The sequence below is a fragment of the Pezoporus occidentalis genome, unplaced genomic scaffold, assembly GCF_034315485.1.
Source record: "Pezoporus occidentalis ecotype Australia unplaced genomic scaffold, CSIRO_AGI_Poc_V1 ctg143, whole genome shotgun sequence".
Taxonomy (NCBI): domain Eukaryota; kingdom Metazoa; phylum Chordata; class Aves; order Psittaciformes; family Psittacidae; genus Pezoporus; species Pezoporus occidentalis.
Window position 1 is genome coordinate 1,173,091 of NW_026913241.1, and position 27,787 is coordinate 1,200,877.

A 27,787-nucleotide genomic window follows, 5' to 3' on the forward strand; every position below is an offset into this window, starting at 1 on the left:
GAGTTCTCACGGTGAATTTTATTTTGTAAGCAACAATATAAACATGTGAATAAGAACAGGCATCATCTGCAGGGCTGGCCTTTGATCCAGGGTACCCTGAATCTACCAACCCTTCCAGAGCAGATGATGGCAAGCCTTCACCTGCGGCTCCAGAGGCTAAGCCAAGTTGCAGTCCACCAAGACCTCTGTCATGGAAAGACCAATGCTTGAGTATTTGCTATTACCAAATGTATGTGCAAACTCGGAATGCACCTCCTGCCTCCCCCCCCCCCCAGTTAAAAAAAAGTAATTATCATACAGCTGCAAACCAGTAAAAAAATTGCTTCCAGCTTATTGAGACTGAAATGGCCTGTTGGACTATAGACTGAAATATCACCCTGGAGAGAACCAACTGGTCGTGACACAAAGTACTGTATTTACAACTCAAAAATATAACTGTTATATACTTTAATTTATAGCAAATTTAATACATTAGTGTTTACAAAATAAATTCTGGACTCAACTGAAACGGCGTGCTGCTTAGCAAGTTCTTTTTTCTTCCTCTCACTTTAATCGAAGAGACCAGCAAGCTTAAGAGCTTCTTCTGTGATCCATACAACTGTTGATTGTGCCAGGTGTTGAAAAACCAGAACATTTTCTGCATCTCTAAAGTTTTGTTGCTTGGTACCTTCTATCACACCAGCTGTACAGTTCAAACCTTAAGCTGTCCTTTAACAAGTTCCATACATGTCTCATGAAAGCTACTCGGATACTAACCAGGGCACTGGCTAACGTTACAATCTTATCCGCATCACTAGCTCACACAACAGGAAAGAGGAAATATAACTACACATTCAGTCTCTTATTTCTAACAGCAAAGCTGCGAACTCCATTGCTTAAAGATACTTCAGTAAGTGAAACAGTACCATACAGTTCAAGAAACATTTTTTAAAAAAACAAACATTTGAATAGTATAAAAAGTTGTTTACTGGTGTTTCTACTATAAAGCTTTGTTCCACAAATCAAAAGTGATAAAATAATTAGATATGTTTACAGTGATAAGAGACTGCAGTGTAGACATTTCAGCTCACATTTTGCTGACTGTTTCAGTACAACACAGACTGTGACTGAATCGTTAATACACATCTATGACACAGAGCAAACTGCAGACATGAAGTGCACACCTGAATATGGAAGTTTACCTGCTGGCACGGTAACTTACTGTCTTCAGCCCTCCCTTTCCCCTCCAGAACATGTTGTAAGCAAAAACTGTATTCAGAAACTGAGGCATATAACTGTTTTGACTGCTGGAAAGCAACTCTTATTGAGGGAGTTGCGCAGAGGAAAAACGGATGCACACAAACACACCATGGTAAATTCCAAAGTTATATGCCGACTATTTCTCCTTAGATAAAATGACATCTGCAAAAGTGAAAATGTACAAAAAATAAAAACTGTCAAATAAATAAAGAATACAGATGTTAATTAATCACATATATAAAGAAACGTATTGGCATACTGTATGCAGTATACGGTATATTCATAGAATCATGTGGGCTGGACAGCACTTAATTAGGAGTCACACGCTAAAGACGTAACTCCTCGTCTTCTCCTCCAAAAGATCTTATGGTTTCTGGATACCAAGTGCAACCTTTTACATCAATGCATAAATCGTGCACCATACTTCATCTCTGCCACACCTAGGATGCTTTTTGTTTTTGAAAGATCCACAGAGAGGTCCAAAAAGTTATAATGGTCTGAATCACAATTTTTGCAGCCCTGTCCATGCTACATTGTCTCTTGGGTTTCCCACCAGCTGAGATTTCAGTAATTGTACAGTATTATCAAACCATAGTTTTTTCCCCCAAGGAAATGGGAGCCAATCATATGGCCTCTTCCAACCGGCATTCTCTACACTCCTGAACTGTAGGTAGGTATTATGCTGTAAGTGTGTTACACAAAGGCTGCTGAAACCATTGAAAGTGATGTAACAATAGTTAAGTGTCAAGTACGTCCGCTATAATACAGAATCAGGGTCTAGGTCTATCAAATGCTATATCCACATAACATTTTAAACCATGAAATATTTTATGCATTTTCCTTTTTCTACAATATTGTTGCAAACTTGCTGTTAATTGTGTCACAAGGTTTGCATTCCTAATTCTCCAATGAATTTTAATTCAAATGTTTAACAACCATATCTACGCTAGGTACACTTAAAATAGACATTGAAATTTCAAGTAAAATGAACTGTAGCCACATCTACTGGACTCAATACACGTCCCAACATCTAGATTTACTTTGATAAGTTATACAAATACATAATACATTCTTAAATAATGAAGACCCACAATATTAATTTGTGAATCTTCCCATGTTATAAAACCACTTTTACAGGAATGTTTATCCACCTGTATTACTGTTTTAGTTTGCAGTGTCTCTTGCTTTCCTGTTTCCACACATTACTGTACCAGTTCTTAGGCTTTGGCTATTGAAATCTCGTATTTGAATGAGGCAACACTGGTTATTAAGGCTGGTTTTTTTCTCTTGTGAAGTTTCATTCGTTATTACGACACCATTTTCCAGAGCAGAATGACTATCTTGTGTCTTCAGGTTCTGTTTTTATGACCTTCCTTTCTATGTTGTTAAAAGCCGAATGAGGAAAATCCTTTAAAATACCAAGACCTTCTGCATTAAAAAAGAAAAAAAGAATAATGTTAAAAACACTGCTTGGAAAAAAATATATTGTGCTCTTAATTCAAGAAAAAGGACCATGAACCATATGGATACTAACAGTTGAAGCAATGAATTCTGCCTCCTCCTGCTGGGCTTTAGCCCAGCTGTGTTAAAACTGAACATCACTAGGTCCTCATAAACCAGAATAAAAAAACATTTTATAAAAAAGTCTGGTTCTTTATAAAGGGTGAAACCATGTTATAATCAAACTGCAGTACAACAGCAACCTAAGTATTTAAAAGCAGTAGTTTGGGTCAATACCACTTTCTGAGGACAGACACATGCCAGAACTTGCTTATCTGAACTTAGTTACGGCACCCTGTAAGCTTTTCCCACATAATATTCAATCTGATTCTAGATTAACAAGTAACACTCCTCTGGAAGTTTTGTCCAAAGTCTTGATTAAAAGGTTACACACAAAGCATGCCAGGCTGAGCTACTAGCTTCTTCACCTGGAGACATTGTTAATTCATCACAGCCTTTTAAGAAACAATGGGTAATTTACAAGAAGCAGCACTAACCTGAAGACTGGGACTTTGCCTCACCACTGGGGTAAAGCCGTATCAGATCACCGCACAGAGGTTTTCCAACATGCTGCTCTCCATCAAGTGAAATGTGCTGCAACTGTCTACTTGGCAGACTGGACATTCGGAGATTCAGCGGTCTTTCACCTGGAAGTTGATCACAGTGAAACATTGATCCATTAAAAGCAAAGCAATATCAGAGATTAAACAGGTAGGGACTTAAAGACATACTAATTCTATCAGGAAAATTGCATCCTAATTTCCAGCTGCTCATGGAAGGTTTCTAGAAAAACAAAGCTTATGTAAATATGCTGCTTTGCAGACACAGGCTTGCTGGAAAGGGACACTCAGCCATACCAAAAGTAAAATTAAAACTCTCATTCTGCTCAAAAATCTCTTTGAGATCCTAAAAATTCCAACTCCCACTGCACAATGGAAAAATGGCATAATGAAGCTAGCACTATCAAGAACAGCTGGAGCCACACGCCCCAATACTTCCTGTATAATTGTGTACCACTTTGCCTGACCAATACACACATATGAAAACCTGTTTTAATGCTTACTTCTATTGATTGCTTTAGTTGCCTTCTCTACTGTTTATCTCCCCCCTTAAACTAGCTGTAAAAAAACACCATACACAAAAACTTCTGGTTGTATTTCTTGCGCTTAAAACATTTTATCTCCCTTCACAACAGTAAAAAAAGAAATCTAAACAGAAAACCGTCAAACAAAACAAACACTCTGACAATTAATTTAAGCTAAGGAACAGCCAGTTGGTAAATCAAAGAGAGAGCCACTAAACTGTAAGCTTTTTGAAGAATAACAACCTCTTAAGGACACCATTAGAATCTCGTTAATTCTAAGTTATTTACGTAGTCAGCTCTTCAGGCTTTGTTCCTAGACTGCAAAACCAAGTAAACAAAAAGGGGTACCAACTACATGATCCTGCTCTACTTTCAACTTCCACAAAGCAAGAACACAAACAAAATGCAACATCCTGCTCTATTTTGAAAACTTAGGATAAAGCTAGAGCCAAGGTTTACTCTCAGTAACACTACTGCACCCTACCTTTTTCCCTCCCCACAGGGCTATCCATAGAGAAAGCAGTTTGCCTGGCTACATTAGAGTAACAGAGCAGAATGTGACTGTACATCTGATTGCATTACTTAGACTAAGCACTCCAGGGCAGAGATCCTGACTTGTCCATTCAGCGCTCAGTGTTCTATACTAGATAAATAACACTACTGACAAAAGTTGCATAATACCAAATGTATTTGCTGGCAGCAACACCATGCCTGGAAGCTACCGTACCTTGTCCATCAGTGTTATCTAATGACATGCCATTCGGGCTGTGCTCTTCTGAGTTTTGCCTGTAACACCCTGTGGAAAGACGTCTCTCTAATGCAGCCTGGTTGCAAAGAAATTCCATCTGTTTTGCCATCACCTTTTCTGACTGCAAATAAAGGAAAAAAGATATCTCTCTATATACATACATACAGTGAGTCAAAACACAGGAAAGAAAAACATCAGATGATAAGACTAACAGCCTAGATATAGTTTTTTGTTGACTCATATGTACAGATGTGTGTTTTACGGTTTCTTCAAAACTACCTAGCAAACAAAATATTTTTGCACCCATAGATTTTCATACTGTTCTTCTGAGTCACTCAAGAGTACTTAAAATGCAAGCTGCTGTAGTTCATCCACACAGAAATGCAACATTAAATTCTACTCTTTGAAAACACAGAAACCACTTTCTGCAGTTTAGGACTGCAGGTTACGTTGAGAGAATCTCAAGAAAAGCAGAAAATAATGTCTTAATTATCAGTTAGCTCTGTTCAAATATATGTCTTCACAAAGTATTCCAAAAAGTATTCCAAGAGCAATGGCAACATCTGCTAAAAACTTATGCCAAGATTTCACCAGACATCTTGGAATCTTTATTTTAGGCAACAGCACTACACAAGCTTAAAAATCTGCCATTCTGAAAGTGTAGGATCACAGTATGTTTGTGGGGGATAAAGGTGTGAAATGTCTGTCTAGAAGAAGAACAAGACCTATACACCTCTTGAGAGTGAAACTAAACAATGTGGTGCAATGTGGGAGGAAATGGCGTCTGAATGTTTGTCATTGACTTTAATGCCAAGAGAATTCTAATTTCACTATAATCTTGTTCCTGAGAATGTAAATAAGCATCTTGCAAAAATAAAATCACAAGTCAAGAAAGTTGATTTTGAAGAGCCACGATGAACACAGGAACAGAAAGTGTACAACCTTAACATCTACAACTGATTGGGAAAAAGGCACTTCTCTATGAGGTAATGCAGTAACCGTTTCAACTGGTACACAGGCCCGTTAACTGCAGAGGATTTTTCTTGGGAGATGATGAAAGCCCTGACTTCCCATGAAGGTCTGCTTATCCAGCATAGTTCAACAATTTACAAATACAATGGAAGCAAAACAGACCAGCAAAATCTGAGCTTCTGCAGCACAGTCATGCCCTGATAGCAGGGTAATGACTTGACCAGTATTTACTTACTCTGACTTACAGCTCATCAGGTTCTGCAGAAGAACACTGATAGCTCAGGCTTGGTCTTGGGAGGCAAGTAAAAGAAGAAACTGCTCAGTTTACTTTCAAGTGTGCTTTTTGCTATTCCATCACTCCTCTTACAACTTCTGAACTTCATAATAGTTTTCTAAGAGTAAAACATTTCTCACTCATGCCATTTTTGCTATTTAATTGGGACAACCCCAAAACTTTGACCTAATCACCACAGAAAACCCTGTATAGTCGCAGATATCTTTAAGCTTAAAATAAATTTCTAGTCCATTGTTACATAGCAGTGACCAATGAAAGCTTTAAAGCATATACATGATGAAAATAAGCTTGCAAAAATCAAGTGCAGGTCATCATTATGTGACACCAGAACATGTAGCATGATTGTTTTTTGCTGTACCACAATGAATACATTTGCATCACTGTACACTACTTCGCAACAGAAGCAGGTAAAAGACAGGGTAACACATCCACTCTCAGGAAACAGGAATGTAACTCCGTAATCTTACGTGAAAATTTGGCGATTACAGCTGCTCAAATCAGCAATGCAATTTGTTGCAACTTAGCATAAAATCCCTCCTTGGCAACAACTGGCAGCAGGAGATGCATATTTTGCCTCAAGGCTGGGATACACTACAGAAAAGACAAAGCATCTGAAACCTGTCTTCCATTTATAGAAAGCTTTCTGGGAACTTGAAAACAATGCACTGCCACAAGGGTAGATGTTATTTAGGCAATTTATCCTCTCAGATCCAGAAGTTCTCTATTTCCTCATTATACTGGCCTTTCTTCTTGTAAGAAACGTCAGAACTGAGGACTCCAAGATCGCCTACTCTATTCCTCTACACTCAGTAACTTGAACTTTCCATTTATAGCTAATAACGCAAGTAACACAGCACATACTGTACCAATAGTACCCCACTTGCTCTCAACAGGCAGTCACGTATTTTTCAAGCCTACTACACTAGATCTTACCTCCTTGGAACTATCAAGGCTAAAGCTGTAGTACTGTGTCAGAACACTTCCAGCAGTAAACCCCAATTAAGAGTGATGCAATCACACCTATGCTTGGCAGCCTTTGAAAACTGATGGTAATTACTTTAGTCATCAAAACAATACACCAAAATCAATGTACAAAGACATGACTGTATTATTCACAGTGTAGTCTAGTTGGTTTACCTGGGAATTAAGAGCTGTTGAGTCTTCATTCTTCCCTTTAGCCAAAGCAAGTGGCATTTTGTCTTGCTGATAGAGCGTCTGGACCGTGTCCTGGAAATCAGGATAACCATCCTATTGAGCATAAAAAGAAACCAAACAGCAAGAGGGACATATTACTGATTTTTCATTACCCTCTCTGTATACTCAAAAGAAAAAAGGAAAGAACCAACAAAAAACACATTCCTGAACTTCTCAGAAAATTCGGGTCTGCAATTTACATGTTCATGTTATTCACACAGTTTGTGCATAAAACACAGACAACCCCTCTACACCAACCGCTATATATCTAAAATGGCATACACAGAAAGTAATCTCTCACAGTTTCAGGTGAATGCAGACTAGTGTTGCCACTGACATTAAACTAGTTTACATTCAGCCTTGCCAGGCAGATTTAGGCCTGTGGTTTCTGTCACTTGTTACATACAGCAGCTTTAGAGATTCTTAAGAAATCAAGCTTATATCTAGTCAAGATCAAGGCACAGCAGCTGCATATACTAACCTCGTGAAACTGAGCAAAGCCACCTGAAATTCAAGGTGTTTTATACAGAACCTACAGTAGCATCACAAAATGAAATATCATCACTTTAAAAGCAGGGTAGCTAAGGCTTTATATACTATGGGAAATCATCATTCAATTTTTTCAGTCTCAAATGCTTATGACATGCAAATCTTTTGCAGCTTGCATATGTACCCATAAAGCAAATAAAGTTCCTGTGAAAACGTGCCAGACTCCATTAAAATAAATTAATCATCGAAGCAAAGGTTCAAGATGAGAAAAATTATCCTGCTCGGCATTATAAAAGGAAAGCTCATGTAAAAGAAAGGAACATCCATAAATGTTTACAAAAGAACAGCATATATAGGTGACTGTTAAAATGTGGAAGGAAGCAAGAGATCTAAATCAGACCAACACCTGAAAACAGTGACACTGAGGATACGTACGTCCACGTATCAAATATGCCAAATTAGACATATTTTCCTTGTGGATTCTAGAGGCTCATGCATGTAAACAGCAACATTTTTTTACACTAGGTGGACAAATAAGTTACAGCCCAGGAATAAGAACAGCAATCTTGCAAAAAAACACAAGGGAAGGATTACAAGGTCCTTGCCACTGGCAGGCTGCCCACTGACCTGCAGCATGATGGCCAGACCCTCAATGCAACCCAGTGCCAAAAAAGCTATTCTTTATGCTCAGGGAAAGAAAATTAAATAGAAGTGTCTGTCTGAACACTGCATATTGCTTTTATCCACCCATCATACTCCCTCAAGGAAAAAACAAACATATAGGTATAGGTATGCAAAATTTTATAACCAGGGAAACTGCCACAAAACCCCATCCTCTAGAAACAAAGGCTTTGCAGCACATCTCCATAAGCACTGACCATTTTCATAGTTAGAACTGAATTTGTTTTGGAGAGAACAACTGTGTGTAGGAAGATCAGAAACTGAATACGCAAAACCCCCTACCACTCAGGATCCTATTTTTGCAGCAAAACAGGTAACACGGCTCTTTATAATATACATGCGATCACACAAAACCAAAGACTGCTTCCTGAAAGCAAGACCAGCTGCCCATTGCTGTGACTGTCACCTGTCAGTCATGCAGATAACTTGGATGATGATGCCGTTCTGGATCACCTTTCCTGGAACCATTCCCCACCACTGGCTGTTCTCTGCCCTGCTGCCTCATCTAAGGGCTGATGAGGAGCAGGCTAGGCCAGCTGACAACCTGCTCTGCACAACGTTTGCCTAGAGGCTCCTTTTCAAACCTCTGCGGTCAGAAGGGCCTGCTGTATGCAGTGCAGCAGTTTTGTTTTGCCCATGCTGCTGCTCAGTTGTTTTTCAAGCAGCTTCATGCAGCAGATGTTCTCAGTCCCACATGTGATTTTTTTGCTCCCTCTAATGACATTTTTCCTAGGAAAACAGTAGCTTTTGCTGTTTTTGTGAGAAACACAAATCCCACACTTCGGTTTTCTTTTCAACCTTCTTAGCAATGGCGGAGGTGGGTCTTTTCTCTCCCTCCACTCATACCAGCACTAAGGGAAGATGCTTCCTCACAGCCCCCACTCAGGTCTTCCTGCCTGTGCCCCTGACTCCCACTCAGCTTTGTGAAATTAGCTTTTGCAAGCTCTCCCCACCCCTCCCGTTCAGCTGAATGAAGACACTGACAAATAGAACAATTTCTCCATACCACAGACAGCAAGAGTATTTTTAAAACTCTCTTTCTTCGCTCTCTTGGCTGTTCACACTAACTGAGGGGGAACCTCGCCAACCCCAACACAAAGCAGCAGCAGCGATGAGTAGCCTCTCCCTCCATGCCTTCTGCATGATATACCTGTGACTTGTTTTGCTTTCCAAGCTGGTGCCACAACAGCTCATTGCTTGGAGCAGTGCTGGCACTGACTCATGGAAGATGACAAAACAAGGGGTGCCCCCACCCCACAACACCTATGCAGGAGACAGTCTTGCCCTGCAGGGGGATGTGCTATTCGCCTGCTTGCAAACAGCACATCCCTATTTGCCTGTCCTGCTCTTTGTCCAGAGTAGATTTAGAAACTACAACCCTTTCCTTATAATCTGCTTCCAAATCCCAATTCATTCCATTCCCTTTTTCACTCCCTCCACACCTTTAGTCTGTCATTTGCCTGGAATTTTTCCCTTCTCCTCTCTACACTTCACTCCCACAGCTCGCCCACCCACTCTACAAATAAGAGGGGGAGAGCTCGCTGGGGAAGAGAAAGGCTTTTACAGGTAATTTGATGTAATTCATGGCATATTGTTTCTTTGTAATGCTTTTGTGAGTTTCATATTCGTGAAGAGGATAAATTCACAATGGTGGCTGTAACCCAGCAATATTCAGCCTGCTCACACAGCTCTGCTAGCTCTGCTCCAGGATGACCTTCAGCCTCCCTGGAGTTTGGGGGGGTGAGGGGGCTAAGTGTTATTATATTTCCAGATATTAACTCTTTTTTGTTTTTTTTTTTTTTTTTTTAAGTAATCTTTGACACTATGCAAACAGTTGTGAAATCTCTCCAAATTCAAGCCCTAGTATTTTAGGCCACACTTTGCAGAGAAGTTAATGACTAATGGGTAAAGGAATGGTGAATAAAAATACAGGGTTCAGCCTTAAAACAGTAAGGCAAAATGACCTTTACAAAAAGAAAAAAGAGCTAGTTACACCACCACCACACTCTCATTCAGATCCTCTGCATGATACTAGCATGACAGTGAGCTAACAGAGCCATAATGAAAAATAACAACTTAAAAAACAGGATAAAGAATTCTGACCCAGAACAGAAGGAAAAATCTACAGCATTTGCTACCATTTTAATTTTTACCTCCACCTTTCTAAGAACGAGCCTCCTCAAAAATCCTCAAACATGCTACTAAAAAAAGGCCGCTTTCTTTTTTAGAAATCTAAGCCCCAATAACCCAAAACACCACATGTAAAAGTTACTATGTAATAATGCACCCTTTTAAAATTTATTGGAAGAAAAGTCCATGACTTACAGTGTGTCTCCATTATAATATACTGTAGTAATGACTTACTCTTAGAAGACTCCCAAAGGGAAAAATAAAATGTATCCTGATGACAACACTGGTTACTTCATAATTAATCATATACTATAATGCTATCAAATGAAAGAATATTTCATTTAATTTAATTTGAATTTCTTACTGTGGAAAAAAGTACTATTTCTGAAATAGTCATTTGTACAGCTAGGACATGAATCTTCCACCAGCATTTTAAAATATGACTGGTAATTTTAGAGAGAAGAAAACCAAGTAAACATCCTTTCTCAGAATTACTGAATTAAAAGGTGCCTAGAGAAAGCAGCCCTTCCAGACTCAGGATTTCACCATGCATGAAAATAAGAGAACAGTTTCCCTAAGGCTGTCCAAATTTCCTGCTCTCCAAAACCCCTAAAGTATCAGCCTGTGTTTTTCAGGATTTTAATCTTTTTCTTTCAATGAATAAAAAAGCACCTCCTTTGCAGCATGTCATTTTAGATACCTGCCCATCATCAATATTACTGAATGAAGGAAAAACTTTCTAATGCTGAAATTTAACTCAATGAAATACTATTCCAAGCAGAGGAGCAGCAGATCCCCACCAACTCTCAAAAATCAGGACTAGACTGGACAAAAAAGGGCAGACTCAAGCAACCATCCTGCAATGTGTTGGTCAAGGGACATAATTGTGAAGGTGGATAAAAAGATTTAATGCACCTTTTCTCTGCTCTTTCATGGATTGAAGAACAAGCATATGTCAAAGCAAATCCTAACACATGTAAATGACACTACTGATTTACCGTCAAAGGTATGAGTAAATCCTCAGCGCATGTATATGCTTTGTATTATATAATCTACAACTGTATACAGATTGATGGAACTTAATAAATAAAACAGATTAACTCCTATATACCTATTCATAACTGCCTTTTCAAAACGAACTGCTCACACTGAGGTCTGTCTCATAGGAAAAGCCTTTGTACAGGCAAAAGCATCACACTGCTGAAAAATTATGAAAGCCTTGCATTCAGTGCATCATTTGTCACAGAATGAGTTACATGAGAAATGCATTCCAGAATATGCTCCAACTTTCCTCTGCAGTTAAAGAATGTATCATGTATCTGTGTCACATACAGAGCTAACTCGGGCCTAGCTTATACTCAAATGCACATTTAGCCCACACCTTTTGGAGTAGACAGTAAAAAAAAAAACCCCAAACACACAATGCTAAGTATGAATCAGTTACCCATGTAACAGAGAAACAGTACTTTGTCAAAAAAAAATACATCATAAAGGAAGATCTGCTATTCTTATGAGGTATATAGGTATATACACTTAGAATTTTTTTTTGACCCTGTCTTTCAAATGTTTCTCTGACACATTTCCTTAAGACAGCTCACTTCAAAACAAGTGAATTTTAGCATGCATAGGTGAAAAAACACAGGAGTCATAATACTTTACCTCTATCTTGATTCTCTTTGGTGACAGCTCATCCCTTTCTCCACATTTAGATCTAGAAAAGAAGACACACAGGCTGTCAGTAAACAGCACATTAACCCTGACCATCAGAATTAATAATGAAAAACAGAGTCAAGACAAAAAAAACCAAAACTGGGCAAGAACAACTGAGATGCACAGAAAAAGCCTCTAATTCACCTGGACGTGGCAGTATATGTCACTCAAGTACAGAGGAATACAAGTGCCTTGTGTGGTTTTCAAGATGTCAGAGACATTCTTCTGAACAGAACAGAAAGCACCTGAGCACGGAGAATCTGCTTACCCAGAATGGATGTATTTTTACATAAATCACTATAGAAGGAAGGGGAGCAAAGGAAAATCCTACAAGCGTAGGAAAATGTATTTTGAAAGGACACTGCATTACACATGAAGGAGTTAACACTTAAAAACAATAAAGGATCGAGACTTTCAGTAACACTTATTAATTCTAAAGTTTTAATTGTATTTGAAAGCTATTAAACCCTTGCTACTGTTTCATAACAGCAGTTCATTTAACAGAACAGTAACAACTGAAATTAGGAGTCAGCTTCAGTCCCTTAAAAGCAGGTTTGTAAGCTGCTCCCCATGACCTTATCTTTCTCATTCCCTGAAAACTAACGAGCTAAATCTGTATAGGTAAAAAAAACCAACTGATATATTGAGCAGCTTTGGCTACTTTGCCTATTTACATTAACCTTGAAATACACAAATACCTCAAATACTTGGAATGCCAGCCTCTCAGATGCCTCTCATCATGCACTATCATCAAAAACTTTGGAAAACGAGAGAGCAAATAAAAAGGTAATTCAAGGCAGCTAAATCCTAGCAGTTTGAAAGCTTCACGACTTAAATGGCATTTTTCTACCTTCCTCAGAAGAACACTTTGCTAGCTAAAGAGCAGGAAGAAAGTGTCTCTAGCACTTCAAAAGAAATGCTATTTGACTGATTCACTCCCTGAAAATAAAGGTCCTTTGAGTTAATTAAAACCTTACTTGGTGGTCCTGTAAGTATACTTGTATGTAACTTCTCGAGAGATTTGCCGAGCTAGTGCGAAGAGTTCATCTCTCCTGGTCAACAAGGCGTTATCTTTTACACACAGCTGAGCGGCTGCTTCATTAACTGTTAGCTGGAAATCAAACACAAAACCAGGGATTCATGATTTTGCATAAGTTCACCCACTGTGCTTGTAAAAGTACCCGTTCTTCTGAAATAATGACAAATTTCAGCTGCAAGTAAAATTACCCACAAATGTACAGCAAACCCTGGAGGGTTTCTTCCATTAATTTATACTCTTACTAAGCCAGGTAAGCCTCTGGGAAGAAAAACGTGTAGTTGGGGCATTTAATGTCCTTTAAAGTAAAAATGTTATTGTAAGACTCCCTCAACGTGAGCTGCCTGTGCCTCATCCCAGCATTAATTAAATCTCAGTATAAAACAGTAGCTCTGAACGTTCACAGTGTTCGGCTCCCAAAGCCTGGTTTACAGGGAATACTATTTTTATAAATGCAATATGCCCAGGACTTGGGGGAAAAAAATGACAGTGTGGGTACAGATGGCTTTCCCTGGTGAATACAGCACAGATTCTGTAGAAGGTGATGGTTTAAGAAACGATTAAACTTTTTTTAGCTATGTTTCTCACCCTCGTGTTTGTGAAGACTATCTTCAGATATGAATCAAATGTGACTTGTTTCAAGGATGTTTTCCTGAGCCTGCCAGGACACATTTCTAGTGCCTCTGCTGCTGGCAGTAGCTTCATAAAGAGGGGAGGAGAAAAAAAGCCCAAAGTTAAGGCTCAAAATGGTTTCACAGTGCTAGGAAGCCTACAGAAAGTGGCAATACTGTCATGATTACACCATATACAACACTGCGGTCTGAAAAGCCTATGGTCAACAGTATGGACAAACAACAATATTAATACAATGAGAGACACTGAAACTGAGATGCTGGAGATTCTCTGCTCCTTCCACAGTCAGTAGAGGCAGAAGAGACATTTTCATTTCTTCCTCAGCTGAAGAGCAGCCAGCACTTCTAACGAGGCATAAAAGCCAGGGGCCAGAGTACTGCAGGTGTTTTTTTTTCCCCAGAGTGCCCACAACTTTTCTACTCTTTATTTCTAGAAATAAAACTGCTTTGAATGGGCCTGGCTTCTTGCAAATGAGCACAGCTGCTTTGTTGCTCCTGTCAACAGTACTTTCTGTATCTGTCTCAGGCTAATGAATATTACAAAGTAAGTAGGTTTTCCACAGCACAGTCAGCATATTCATGACAGAATGAGATGTACCATCCCCAGCCCCTGATCTGGCAGAGCAAAGCACAGCTGCAGTGCAGTGCACAGGGTTGTGTGGCCAAGGGCTGACAGGACCACGCACGTGTGACCTCAGCCCCTGGAAACACTGCCACTACAAGAGGTGCTTTTCATGGAAGAGAACAGAAGATGAGGCTGAGGAGAGGCCAGCAGGTCTGCAGTTAAATGGTGTCTCTTGAGAGAAGGCTAAGAATCATGCTCCTTTACCCTGCTGTCTACCACACTGCACAGTGTTACTTGGGAATTAAGCACAGCAATTCACCCAAAACATCACGCACTCCATCCCTGAAGGATGGAAGCTGTCATAATATATGAACAACACACAACCCTGCTGTACTTCACTGCAGTGCTTCATGTCATCCTAATTCAAATAGATGTATTTTGCCCAATGCAACACTTGTCCTCCAGGAGGCTGAAAAAAACCAAACACATGTACCAGAAGACCTGAGACTCTCTCAGTGCCCTGAGCCCATGCAGTATTTCTCGTAAAACCTCAAACAGAACTGCTGTGCCTAATATTTCTTAAGCATTTTTCCCTGTGTTCAGTATAAAAGCCTCTGATCTGAGTAGGGCATTTCCTAAGATACCCGAATACTAATCAGAGTGCAAACATGTCTTTAACAGGTGAACTAAATATGTTGTCTGATCCTTTGGTTTCTGTACAGACCAGAAAAATCCCTCAGAGATCAGATGTACAGGGGTGGGAAGTTTAGATTTAATCTGTGAAACAGCTCAAGGTTACTATGCTCCCACAATGTACTGAAGTAACTGTTACCCCTTAGACAAGAGCAGTTGTTCTACAACGTCTATCATCTCAGAAAAAAAAAAAACACAGGGAAAAAATAAAAGATACAAAAATAAAAGATAACTACAACGCTGACACAAAGTATTACCACCCAAAGCAGGCATTAATTTCTGTAACGGTGATAGCTAGTACTTTGCCAAGGATGAATAGCATGGCCAGTACTTACAAAATAATCTGAGACGGTTTTTATCCGTCAAAGTGTTGAAAGGCTGCAAGGAGCTGAAATCACTGAAAGTGCTTTGGGTGGCTGTAAGCAAGTGCTGTTTATCCTAATGTATGAGAAAAGCCAAATGTTTGTTTTTCCTGGTTTCTTCTTTCAGGTCACATCCAGACTTACAGAACTGAAGTGCATTATGGCATCCTGCCTTTTCAGGAGGCACAATACTGTGGCTAGGAAGTGTTGCACGCCTAAAAACAATTATTTTGGTTGTTGTAAGCCTGAATGATATAGAGGAGCACACAATCATACAGGCTGTATGGAGAGGGATGGGTACATTCCCACCTGATGGGGTTCATAGATTCCCTCACTACAAAACACAAATAAATACCAAGCCCTACTGTTTTGGCGAGTCAGTAAAACAAAAGGAAGAGGCCGAGCTAGACAAATTTTTTTTTACTTTCATTTCTTATTTCTGATTCTCACACTACTAAACAGGATTTGTTTGTTTGTTTTAAGGTACCTAGACAAGCACTGAAACATTAAGACAAATTACAAATCTGACTCAAACATGCACAGGTCACCAAGTTCAAGGGCATGGCTTGTACTCATCACTTTTCCAGTCCAACTTTAAGGGCTCTCCATGCTTGAAAAGCTGTGTAATACCGAGACAGTGGGATGGATTACAGACAGGAAGTTTATTAGTTCTGGGATATCTCTGAAAGATTCTGCATGAGATTTTAGGCTCATCAGTGCCTTATAGAGATAATCCTACCAATAACACATGCTTCCAGACCAGCTCAGTGTCCACAGCTCCCACTGGCCTCTACGAGCTGCCCAAGCCCTCTGAGGCACTCCAATGTTCATACTGAAACAGAGAACACTCTCACTAATTTGCCAATAATTCCATCAGATTTGATTTTTATTTGCATGCATCTCCACTCTGCTTCAGGAGCCAGACATAGCCTGATCTTTACATTAAGAAGCTAACCACTACTTAAGCTTTTTAAATTCACAGTGAAGTTTATTCAGCTGTTCATTGCCAGCTGCAAGGAGAGATCTTGAACTGCGATGCGGAATGACAGTCTTGGAATGTATTAACACGTGCAGAAACATAGTCTCTGGACAAGTAGAAACTTACCTCCCTGGTTGTTTAAGGTCCTTCCTTCTGAGCAGCAAATTAAGCCATCAAAACCAAAAATCCACTGAAGTTGAGTTTACAAAAGGCAAACCCTGGTTTAGCAGATTTTAAACAAACAAACAAACAAACAAAAAAGATGGTCTCATTGCTACTATTTGTATATTTACTGCTTTAAAACAAAGACCACTCAAGACAAAACTTTGTGAAATCCGGCCTCTTTAAGCAAACAGTAAACCAATTATGAGCAAATTCTTCTTGCTTGCATGTGTGCAGTTCCCATCAAGTTCAGCAAGGCCCCACATGTGTAAGTGAGGCATAAGTCAGCCACATACTCCTTTGATCTCATGCCCTTAATCATAATAGTGATAGAAACATTTCCTAAAGCCAAACCATGCTCTCATTCCATTTTTAAACACGGTTTTACAATGATGTTGTAAAGCTCTTTAGTGCAGTACTAAAAAGTATAATTAACAAGGTAGAGCAGCCATCCTTTCCTCTGGTTCTTTGCTACCCTGCTCCTTCAAACCACCACCACACTACTCTCCAGCTTCACAGAGCCACTCCTCAGCCTATCACATGCCTGGCACAACATCTGCCCCTGGTGCCCACCTGCCATTGCCAGGGAATTATCCTACAAGAAGTCTGCCCAGATTTCAGAGTATATTCTGCAGCCCCAGAGAGAGACTGTGAAAGCACACAGCTTCACATGTTGTACATCTCTGACGGCCTCCATGCCTAGGTGGGGAGAACCCCCTTTCTCTGAACCCTGAAGCAACATATACAGGGCATCTACATAATTAATCCTTTCAAGTCTTGCCTCCATCTCACACACAACCTGCTCTCCACAAGGTCAGGGGAGTAAGATGAGATCTGTTCTTGCATACTGGATGAATTCATAGATTGTAAGTGTTCCACAAAAGCCACAATACACGTAAGTAAAAGCTGCACAGCTAAAACTGTGGTAGAAAAGTCTGTTGGAAGCGTCTCCTCAGTCTGTACTAAAAGTCCTTGGGAAGTCTCTGCTGCTGATGTGCAGTTGCCTTATAAATGCAAATACATAAACCAAAATGTAAAGAAGTAAATCTTGTTTCCCCCTGCCCTTTTACTCAGAAGCATAAAGAGAACCTAGTCTTATGCTGTAGATCACACACCTACAAAACTTCTTCTTGAAGTGAAAAAAGGCTAAGCCAGTACAGCTTTTCTGGCAGTCCTGTAACATAAACATTGCCTTTCCTTTTGGGAGCTAAGCCCTACATGCCAAATTTTAAATCCAACTGAAATTTTGCAATCCCTGTTAACTGTGAAAATGCTGATGCAGCATTCGTATCAACAGTGTTTTGGCACTGCTTTGAATTAATGTTTGTTCTCCTCTTGTACTGTACTTTGGCTCTGGCAAGCCCTTCCCCACACAGACACACCTACTGTGTTACAACATACGCAGTGTGAGCCTCAAGAATACCAGAAGAGAAGCAAAGGAGGTCCAAATGGTCTTTTAAGGACAAGATGGAACAGATGCTATTCAGGTATTAAAGGACAAACCTTCAAATTACAGCTACCCATCAATACTGGAGACAGCCCTTTCCCTTCCTCCTCACACAGCCTGCACTTCACTTGTCCAGCTTAAGATCACTGCCCAAAATAACCTGCAAGTTGTATAGTTAAGCATCATCCCAAACCAAACACAAAAATTCCCATCCACTGGATTTAGGGACCTCATCAGCAAAATCCTTTTTACCTTGAGGGCACAAGCTACACAGCAGGGTCTCGAGGTAAGCGAAGACAGCACAGTGTAATAACCAAGCCAGGTGATCCTCTTCCCAGACACAAGCAATTTTAGTTACTAATCTTCCAAACAACCAGTCTACTCTCAAAGCTGAAAGGGAATACCAAGCCAGGACTGCTTTAAAAATGTGCCAAGTGCTTAGAATCCCAAGGGCCACGCTCACTGCAACGCTGGTTTGCTATTTCAGTGCCAAACTGTTTAAACCCTCTGCCTGACAGGCTACACCAGTGACCAAGCTGTCTGATGACGCCCAGCTGAAGTCATCGGTGCACACATGCACACACCCATACAACAAGGGGGACTTCTGCACTTAAGATTTCTATCCCAGGGCAGGACTGCCTATGGCTCCAGTAGGACACACAGCTCTTGTAACCCAGTGAAAAGTGCCTGTACAAAAAGTGTACCCTGTGAACAGCAGCTCATAAAAGGTGTAGGAAAAAGGGAGGAAGCCCACTGTCGCTCAAGATTTTACCTCGTGGAGGGTGAGATGCTTGCCATCCTTTCTTTTCGAGTCGAATCTGCCATATATTGCACTGTACTTCCTGATCTCCTCCTCTTTGTGAGGGTCCTCATCACTCATCTCAAAGATGTGACCAATCATCTTTGCCAGTTTCTTATTTGTTTTCAGTAACTCCTTGACTTCGTTCGAGTCACTTTTGGGCAGGGAGGGAACCATACGTTCTACGCATTCAGCAACTGACAGAGCAGCAGCAGCATCCAGGGTCTCGCTGTTTTCCTTTGGTGAAGCTGGAGAGCCAAGGTCAGCTGGAGAAAGACTATGTTCACTCTCTGTGGTGTGGTGTCCTTGCCAGAGCCTCGGCTCGCTGCCGCTCTGCAGTGGCAAGTTCCCCACCACATCGGATTTGCTTGCACCCACACTTTGCACACACGTCGTGGCAGCACACTTTGGAATCTTCAGGTGAGGCTCCCTGGTGCTGCTGTTCCTTTCATAACTGCTGCAGGATATCCCCAGCCACGCAGGAGACCCTTCTGGCAACTTATAGATTGGAATGCTGCTGACCGGTAAGGAGGTGAGAGGCTGGTTAAAAAGACCAGGGTTTGTGACCCAGTCCCTCAAAGCCTTCTGCAGCCTTCGGACGTGAAGAGGCTTGCTAGCCATGCCTACAAGAGCCATTATCTCCAAAAACTCCTCTTCACCTGCTTCACAGAGCTGCTGGACATCATCACCACCCTGCTGAATGAAGGCATCGAAGTAGAATAGGAGATTTGCTTTTTGTAGTATTCGATACAGCTGCAATTCCCCGAGGGTTCTGGGTAGAGCTGACGCCATCACGGATAACAAAACCTGCAAACAGTAAGAACAGAGAGAAGATGAGCACCACAACGCTGATGTCCAGATGCATTCCCCACCACCCATCCTTCAGTAAGGCTGTCAACTCAGAGGACAGGATTTCTTTCTCTTGTTACAAGACCAGATATGGAAAAAAGGGCAAAAACTCTACTTTTTAATAGTTAACTTAATGGAAACATTTGTGAAAAAACAAATCAGCAGATAGATGCGATGCAGCTACAAAAAAAAGATGATTCAAGCATGAAGCCAGCTTGTTTTCAGCATTCCCTCTTCATGTTTGTTCCCAAGAATGTCATTCAATATTGCTCACTGCTTCTACTTGACTCTTTTATATCTTCAGATCAAAATGATCACAAAACACCCTGAAGAATTACTGAATACTTGATCCCCTGAAGAAGACAAGAAGAGCTCATCAGTTTCAATTCTTCTTGTTTTCCCCCACAGCAGTGTGGAGCACTGTAAAAGGAAAGTAAAGAAGGAAAGTGCTTCACAGAAACCCAGAGAATTAATGAAGCTGGATCAATAAAAGGGTGTTTCAGAACAAAGTATTTCTACAGTATTCCCCATTTCACGTAGAAAGGATCTAATGCTTCCACTGATCTCAATTATGGGAGCAATATCCACAGACAAAGCAAAAGCAGTGACAGATTACAACACATATAATTTAAAAAAGTTATTCTGAATTCACCTGCCTGTCCCATCTGCTAACAGGCCTGCACTTCACTGATACTTAGGACATGAAATACCATACAGCAATGTAACAATTGTGCTCTACGGGCTCCCAAGGGACAAACTACAGTAGTATTCTACCGTTATGGCTGCAGAAAAACATTTGCAGAGTTTCAGCTTCATAAAACCTGTTATCCACAGTTATCCTGCAAAAAAATAAACTCTTCAGAGAATTGCAGGACCTCACACACATACCTCTTCACTCTACAATGACTTTCAGAACTACAAGCGGATAATTTCCAGTATTACTGTGTTAAGCTAAACCACCAATCAATAAGGTCTAAAGCATGTAATATATAGTTGGTCAGGCAAGTAACAGAACTAAAGAATGGAGCTGGTCTGCTAACACTACTCTGGCTCTACTATCACGATGCACTTGAAAAAACACACAGCAGTAACCTAAAAGTCAGCACTTACAGAACAATTTACACAAATTGGGGGGAAAGTATTTTGACAACATGCAACATGCCTCACCCCAAAACTGAGATGCAAGAATACATCCATGCTTAGGGGCACTGGGAGACTGGTAACCAACAGTAAAATTAAGGCAGAAATTACAATATGCACTTTTTGAGTTTTTTTTTACAACATGCATTTTTTTCTTCAGCAACTCAAAGCAAATGTAGAGATGTAACAAATGGAACTCAACTTCTATTCAAGAAGCATCTGAAGGATCAGGCTTTCGCTGTAAATCTTTGATTAAACTCTAGTAGAAGAAAATGAAATGAGGAGGCCAACAGAAACTGTATGTGGCAGCACCAGGATACCTACGAATAATCTCTTCAGGAAAAGAGATGGAGCCCCAGAAAAAGACCAAAAATACAAAAATCCAAACCCACCATCTGTATGTATCGTTCTCTGTATGCTGGTGCTTGTAAAACAGAACGGACGGCAAGAGCAGTTCAGATATGAGCAGCCACCTCATGGAGCTGCTGGTGAGCTCAAGAGCAAACGAACTGCACACTCTGGAACTCAGGGTGGATGCAAGAGGCAGCTAAGGGCAATGAGGAAAACCACGTAAGGCAATCCTTCAAACGGTACATAATTCTGCGACTCAAAAAATTGACATTACTTCACAGAATTTCAGAAATTCCTCAGGAAAATCCTCCCATTCCATACCAGCTTTGACAAGGTGAACAGAACTAACAGCTTATGGTTTACCAGCAGTTCAGTGAACCATTTCTATTCTCCCATTTCAAATGATGTTGACTTTCTACCATCAATACCACAATTACACTTCTATAACTGCTATAAAAGAATAACCATTTGTTCTGAAAGTCATTCTTCTTAGCACAAAAATCTACACAAATGGACTTTGTGCAAAGAGCTAAACTGAACCCTAGGAGGACAGTGGCCGTGAAATTACACAGAGCTCAGGAGCTCCAGGCAAGGCATGGAGCTCATTTTTCCAGCCCACAGGCTGGAAGAGCAGCAACAGTCCATGAGCAGCCTTTACCTGGAGGCTTCTAATCACAAATCTCCTCATGACAGATGAAACCGGATTAATAGGCACTATGATGCATCAGTATTAAGTCCACAGTTCAGACTGCACTGAGATTTACATTTAAAGCAAGACTGAAATCCCTTTGTTTTGTACTTTAAATTCTGTTTTCCAAATTTAGTACAGTAACTCCTGAGAGGGCCATGCAAATTTTCCATTTATGACTGCTACCCATTTCTGCAGAAAAGGCACTTTCAAACACTCCTCCTTCTGACCTCTTTTCTCCCCTCATTTAAACGGAGTTCCTTCTTTACTCACCTCAATGACATCCCAAGTATTTCTAAACCTTAACAATGGGAAGGCTCCCTTCCCTTTCCGAGAGAACCTCACCACGCCAACAGCTCCACTGCTTTTCTAGACATTACCAGTCCGCTCCACCAGCTCGGCTCAGCTCACGGCCGACAAATCTGGGAAAGGAGGTAAGCTAGCTGACCTGGAGGAGTAAGATGAGGCTTAGGAAGAGGACAAGCAACAAACAAGGTTAGCTCAGACAGTGCAGGACTGGAAGAGACCATTAACCCAAAGGCACTGCTGCCGCTGCCTGGCTCTGCTTACCTATCTGGCTATGGAAAAGCCTTAGCACACCCACTCAAGTCTCAGTGCCATACATCTTTTGGGTGACCTTTAAGCTACATCTAAGAGACCTAAAGTACTGCTTTCCACCACTGCTGCTCTCATTTTTAGTGCAGCAGGGGCCATGCTTCTGGGGCAAAGGGTGAGCACGAGAAGAGATTACACAACGGGAAGACATGGGGCAAGCTCACAGTCAGGAAACTTGTGTATGCTCCTCACTGGGAAGAATAGCTCAGGTAAGACCCTAGGGCACCACGTGTGCTCCCCTCTTTCACTGTCTTCTCGGCAAGTCTTAGGCTTTCTAGTCTGGTTCAGGAATAACAGCCTGGAACCGTCCTCTGGTAAACCCTAAGAAGCTAACCAGAACGATCAGCTGCCTTAGGAGAGAACGAGTAGAGCTTCTAAGGCATGGCCAACTGCAAACCCTTTTAGGGCAAAAGGCAGGAACACAAAGCTGGCATGGAAAGGTCTGCAGGAATAAATGAATGCAGCAATGGCAGTTGAGCTGCAACTTGTCCCGCTGCTTTGCTTGTTGTCCGTAACAGCAAGGAGTGTGGGAACGCACAGGGAAGAACAGCTGTCTTCTACATTTTTTTACATATAGAACAAACAAAGATGCTAGGAAAGTCCCCATCACAGACAAAGCTGTTTAAAATACATGCAAGGTTGCATACTGCCACAGCCACAGAAGAATCAGGAAATCACAAGTTAGATTTTCACACAGCCTTTTGCAACCCACAACCGTGCATTCTGGTTTTCCACATTACCTCATTCACATCCACAGCCTATCACCCCATATGCCGAGCCCTCCTCTCCAAACGCTGGATGTCACCTTAACTCTGACCACAAACATAACTCCTAGGAAAAAGGAAAACAAAAACCACAAGAACACCACAGAGCACGACTAAATATTTGTAAACAACCAGGGCAGGAATCACAACCTATTCCTGCAACCAGCTCCCTCTATCAAGATAGCCGGCAGCGGAGGCAGCCCGGCTCAGTATCATTAACCACGGGAAAACACTCATTTCTTCCCGTCCTGCCTGGTCTGAGATCAAAGCTGCACATTTCCCGGAGGTGGCAGGAAGATACATGGCTGCAGCGAGCAGGTGGTGGACGTGGGTGAAGGACCGGGAGAAGGAAAACGCGGGAGCTGTGGGATGTAAGCATGGGGCAAGGACTCTACTTGCAGTTTTCCTGCTTTTCAAGGCTGCACTAGAAGTAAAACCGATTGAGCAACCCTAATTGATTTTTAGAGGCTTTTATTTGAGGTGAAATTATATTTGAGCTGTCACCAACTCTATTAGGAATATGCACAAGGAGAAAGCGCGAAACATCACATTCCTGTATTTTAAGTAAAAGTGATTATTTCATAATATATCTTGATCACTTTGGGCGTTTTGAAAAGTCTCTGAAGACAAACCGGATTCGGATTTGAGAACTGGCTGCTTTGCATATTCATTACATTTCTGCAGCGTTTCCAAAGGACTTTTAGCAGGAGAAGAAAATTACATGTAGCTGCAGAAGCGAGACTTAGCAAATTAAATAGTCTTGTCTAGCTCTGAGATGTGCCAAAATACAAGCTATTAAGTGAGTTTCACATCCAAATACAGATGTATATCTCGCCGCAACTACTAAGAAACTTGAAACGTGCGAAAAAACACCCCCAAACTCGTAAGGACAGAAAGAACCCGAGTACTTCGCGACTCCCGCCAGCCCGGTGCGAGCTGTCGGCTCCCACCGGAGCCCGGTCCGGGGGTTTACCTCCAGCCCCATATGCCAGCCGGGCCGCGAAGGGAGCTGAATCGAAGGAAACCGACGCAGCGAGCACAGGGGAGCGCTGCGATCCCGGCACCAAGTTCGCATCCGCCGAGCCCGCTGACGGGAACAACCCGGAGCCGCGGCCCCGCCACCCCTCGGGAAGCGGCCACCGCCCGCGGGAAGCCTCCCCGGGACCGCTTGCCCCTGAAGGCTGCACTGAGGTGCCCGGGTGCCGGGCAGCGGGACAGCCTCCTCACGGTCCGGCCGGCGGCGCCCGGAGCCGCCGGGTCCGGACAACCCGGCACGTCCCAGCAAGAGCTGCGGGGCAGGAGGAGCACTGCGCGGGGAACGGCGGGGGGGAGAAGCCGCGGAGGGGCAAGGCGCCACGCTGCAGCACGGGACGAGGGGGCGGCCCGTACCACAGCGCCGTTCCCTGTCCGTCCGCCCCCCCCCCCCCGACACCCCTGCGCGGGGCCGACGGGGCACCGCCCCCGTCTGTCCCGTCCCGTCAGTCCCGCCCCGCCGCCCCCCCGCGGCAGCAGGCGCGGTGGGGACGTTCCGGTACTTTCCGCCCACTCCCCGTCCCTCCCGCGCTGCGTTCTCCGGGAATCACCCACGCACGACCCGCCCGCTCCTTCCGGCCGTACCCCGCGGGGCCAGGGCCGCGCTGCCCCAGCTGTCCGCACCCCCTCCCCGGGCCGTCCCGCACGTACTCTGCTGTAGGCTGCCGCCGCCGGATGCCCGGCGCTTCCCTCGACGCCGTCCCGGGGCCGCAGACTCAGCCCTGCCGAAGTTGCTGCCAGCGCCCCCCCCGCCTGCGTGCCGCCGGCCCAGGCTCCTCCTTTCCCATCGACGGGGCGGGTGGGCGAGCCGGTCTCCGCCACCGCCTGGCTGCTGCCGCCGGGCGGAGGAGAGCGGGGGGGGTCGCCCGGCACAGCTCGCCTCGCCGCGGCCGCTCCTGCCGTGTAGCGGAGGCCGAGCGGGAAGGAGGGAGGGAGGGAGGGAGGGAACAGCCTCCGGCGCCTCCGCCCGCCTCCCCCCCCCCCCGCCCCGCACACCACACACCGCCCACTCCCGCGCGCGGTCACATGGGGAGATCCCGCGCGCGCTACCGCCGCCCGCCCTCCCACGCGCGGGCTGCCGCGTGACGCAGCGCCTCGGCGGGGTCGGCAGCCGCGCGGGGGCGGAACCGGCACCGGCAGAGCGCCCCGCCGCGGCCGCACCGCGCACCGGCACCCGGGCGCCGCCACCCGCCCCGCGCAGGGACCCGGGCACCCCCGCTGCGAAACGTGAGTTCAAACCTTCCGCTCGCACGGGGGGAGCTGCCGCCTTGTCCCGGGGCTGGTGCCAGCAGTCCCGGGCCGGGCGCTGGGAGCCCAAGGGCTTGGGCCGCTGGCGGGTCTAAGCGCAAGGCCGCGTGTGAGGGAGGTGGTGAGTGGGGCCGCGGCGGTGTCAGCTGCACAGCGTGGTGAGCGCCACGGTTAATGAAAGCAGCTCTGGTAGAGCACGGCTTTGATAAAGTGAGGGTTGGTGAAGGTCGGGACAAGGCCTGGGTGTGGCAGCAGGACCTTGCCAGCTCGGCCCGCGGCTGGGACTGGCGTGCCACTGACACAACTGCCCCCGGGCTGGGATCCGCGGGGGGGGTGACACCTTCCAGCCGGGGCTGGAGCAGCCCCCGTCGCCCATCACTCAGGTTGAAGGATGCCATACATCACCTCTCTGGGATGAAAACCTTCCTCCTGCTCTTCACCCAGCGCACCAAAACACACCAGCCGTAGGAATAGGTGCAGTCGCCATTCAGGCCTGAGGTGCCCACTGTGTGGGAAGGATATCCTTATGCCTGGTGAGGAGTGGCCACAATACTGCTGCCTTCAAGACCGGGGTTTGGGTGGTGCGACAAAGGGCAGAACTCAAACTACCAACCACTAACGAGATTAATCTAACTTTTAGCCCTTCTTTCCAGGGTGCAGCAGGGACACCAACTGATGGCCACAGCTTGGGGTACTTAGGGGAGGATCTCCACCTGCAGCACTATGAGCTGATGTCCATTCGCCATAAGATTACCCACTGGTAGAGTTTTCCTCTTTGTACAACATCTAATGCAGCAGTAGGAGAACCCATTCATTCTCCTCATGGAAGTCCTGGTGAGCCTAGGGTCAAAATCTGGCCCCTTTATTAAGGTACTGGGATTTCATTCGAATTTCTTATTCTAGGTTTTTTTAGTCTGTGCAAAACACAGATGTACAAAAATGTGTATCAAACACAAAGTGTCAAATCGAGTGAGGAGAAAGGATACCATATATGTATTTAACTGAAGGGGAGTTGATTAAAATATGAGGTTTTAATAATGTAAATTATACTTAGTGACTTAGTGCAGATAAAAAAGAGATGGGGGGGGGGATGAGAAAGTGAGGGGGAAAAAAGCCTCAATAAAATATGCTTGTCTTGTAGGCGATATCCAGCTCTTCCCACAGCCAGGAATACTTATCACACAGGGTTTCTTTCCAGTCTTCATTGCCTTCCAATCAATCCCTTGGCTATCAGGAAGCTGTGTTGCAACTCACGGCTGTTCATCTGAGTAGGGACTGTCTGGGAAGCTGAGCTGCAGACTGGCTCTTTGGTAGCCACATACAGATAAAACTGAACATGTCTTTCAGTTTGTCAAACAGAAGGCTACTGGCTTTGTAGCATCTTAATAACGACCCTACATCAAGTCACTGGTGCAGGAACTACATGGCTATGCTTAAAAATTACAATTTGATTTAGTAACAAAGCTTAAAAAGTTTTCTTTCTGTAGCTAGGGAAATGCAAGCATCTTTATTTCATATACTTTTAATTTGGTAACACCCAAACTCTGAAAATTTGCATTCCTGCTTGGGGTATCCTCCTGGTTGTCAGTGGTGTCTGTAATGGTCAGTGGTGACCACCAAGCTGGTCGTTTTGCATTGGGCCTGTTGGCAGTGCCAGGCAGGCTACCGTGGGGAAGGAAAGCTGCAAGAGGGGTTTGCCCAGCCACCCATGGCCCCTCTGTCTGTCCCCTCACCTCTGCCCATGCCCAGGGACATGGACAAGCATGATGTGGACACGCATGACATGGACGTGGCTGACAGGAGCAAGAGCTCTGGCTGCGTTGTGTGCCCCAACCAAGGAACCGGCAGTGCTGCTCTTGAGGCTGCTGGCAAACCCATGCCAATTGCCCAATCCTGAAATCATCCTCCAGGTGAAACTGCTGCTCATCCTACCGAAGGGGCATTGCCTGAGGGAAAATACCCATTGCTTGCAGAAAGGGGCAGCACCCGGAGTCCTTCTGCAGAGCAGGGGCAGGGGCAGCCCAGCTTTCACCTGAAACGAGTGACTGTGGTTGTCTCCTGGACTCCAGGGTGTGATCCAGTATCCCAGCGGAGCAGATGAGGAGGCAGAGGCAGCTTTCCTCTCTGGCATGCTGTGGTTCCCATGAGAAAACTCAATTGCGCATTGCCCAGCAAAACCACAAAAATGTTCACAGCGCTGCCTCCTCTCCTCCCACTCAGTGTTTTTGCATACGCCTCTAGGCACTACAATCATGGTAATTAAAGCTGTAAAATATTATTAGTATCACACTTCTATAGACTTTTTGTCCTAAATGCTTTCTATACCATACAGCCCCTCCAAATAGGGAAAAGGAGTAGGGTAAGCATGCATCAAGATGGGAGG

The 27,787-nt window shown here is 43.6% G+C and overlaps 1 protein-coding gene across 4 annotated transcripts; it reads right to left on the reverse strand.

Annotated features, from left to right (window-relative positions):
- On the reverse strand, positions 1–24,938 carry NAB1 (NGFI-A binding protein 1). 4 transcript variants are annotated; one of them, XM_062609999.1, is made up of 9 exons: positions 24,808–24,936; positions 23,101–23,191; positions 18,691–19,524; positions 13,020–13,153; positions 11,992–12,043; positions 6,976–7,086; positions 4,551–4,692; positions 3,237–3,386; positions 1–2,667 (listed from the first exon to the last, which is right to left on the reverse strand). In XM_062609999.1, exons 3-9 carry the CDS (start codon positions 19,507–19,509, stop codon positions 2,576–2,578), a joined length of 1,500 nt encoding a protein of 499 aa, XP_062465983.1. In that variant the 5' UTR covers positions 19,510–19,524; positions 23,101–23,191; positions 24,808–24,936; the 3' UTR covers positions 1–2,575. The 4 variants fall into 4 exon arrangements, with proteins under 4 accessions (XP_062465983.1, XP_062465982.1, XP_062465981.1 ...); XM_062609998.1 differs by lacking the exon at positions 23,101–23,191 and having other exon boundaries at positions 24,808–24,938; XM_062609997.1 differs by lacking the exons at positions 23,101–23,191; positions 24,808–24,936 and adding an exon at positions 24,098–24,233.
- Positions 24,939–27,787: the final 2,849 nt, after the last annotated feature.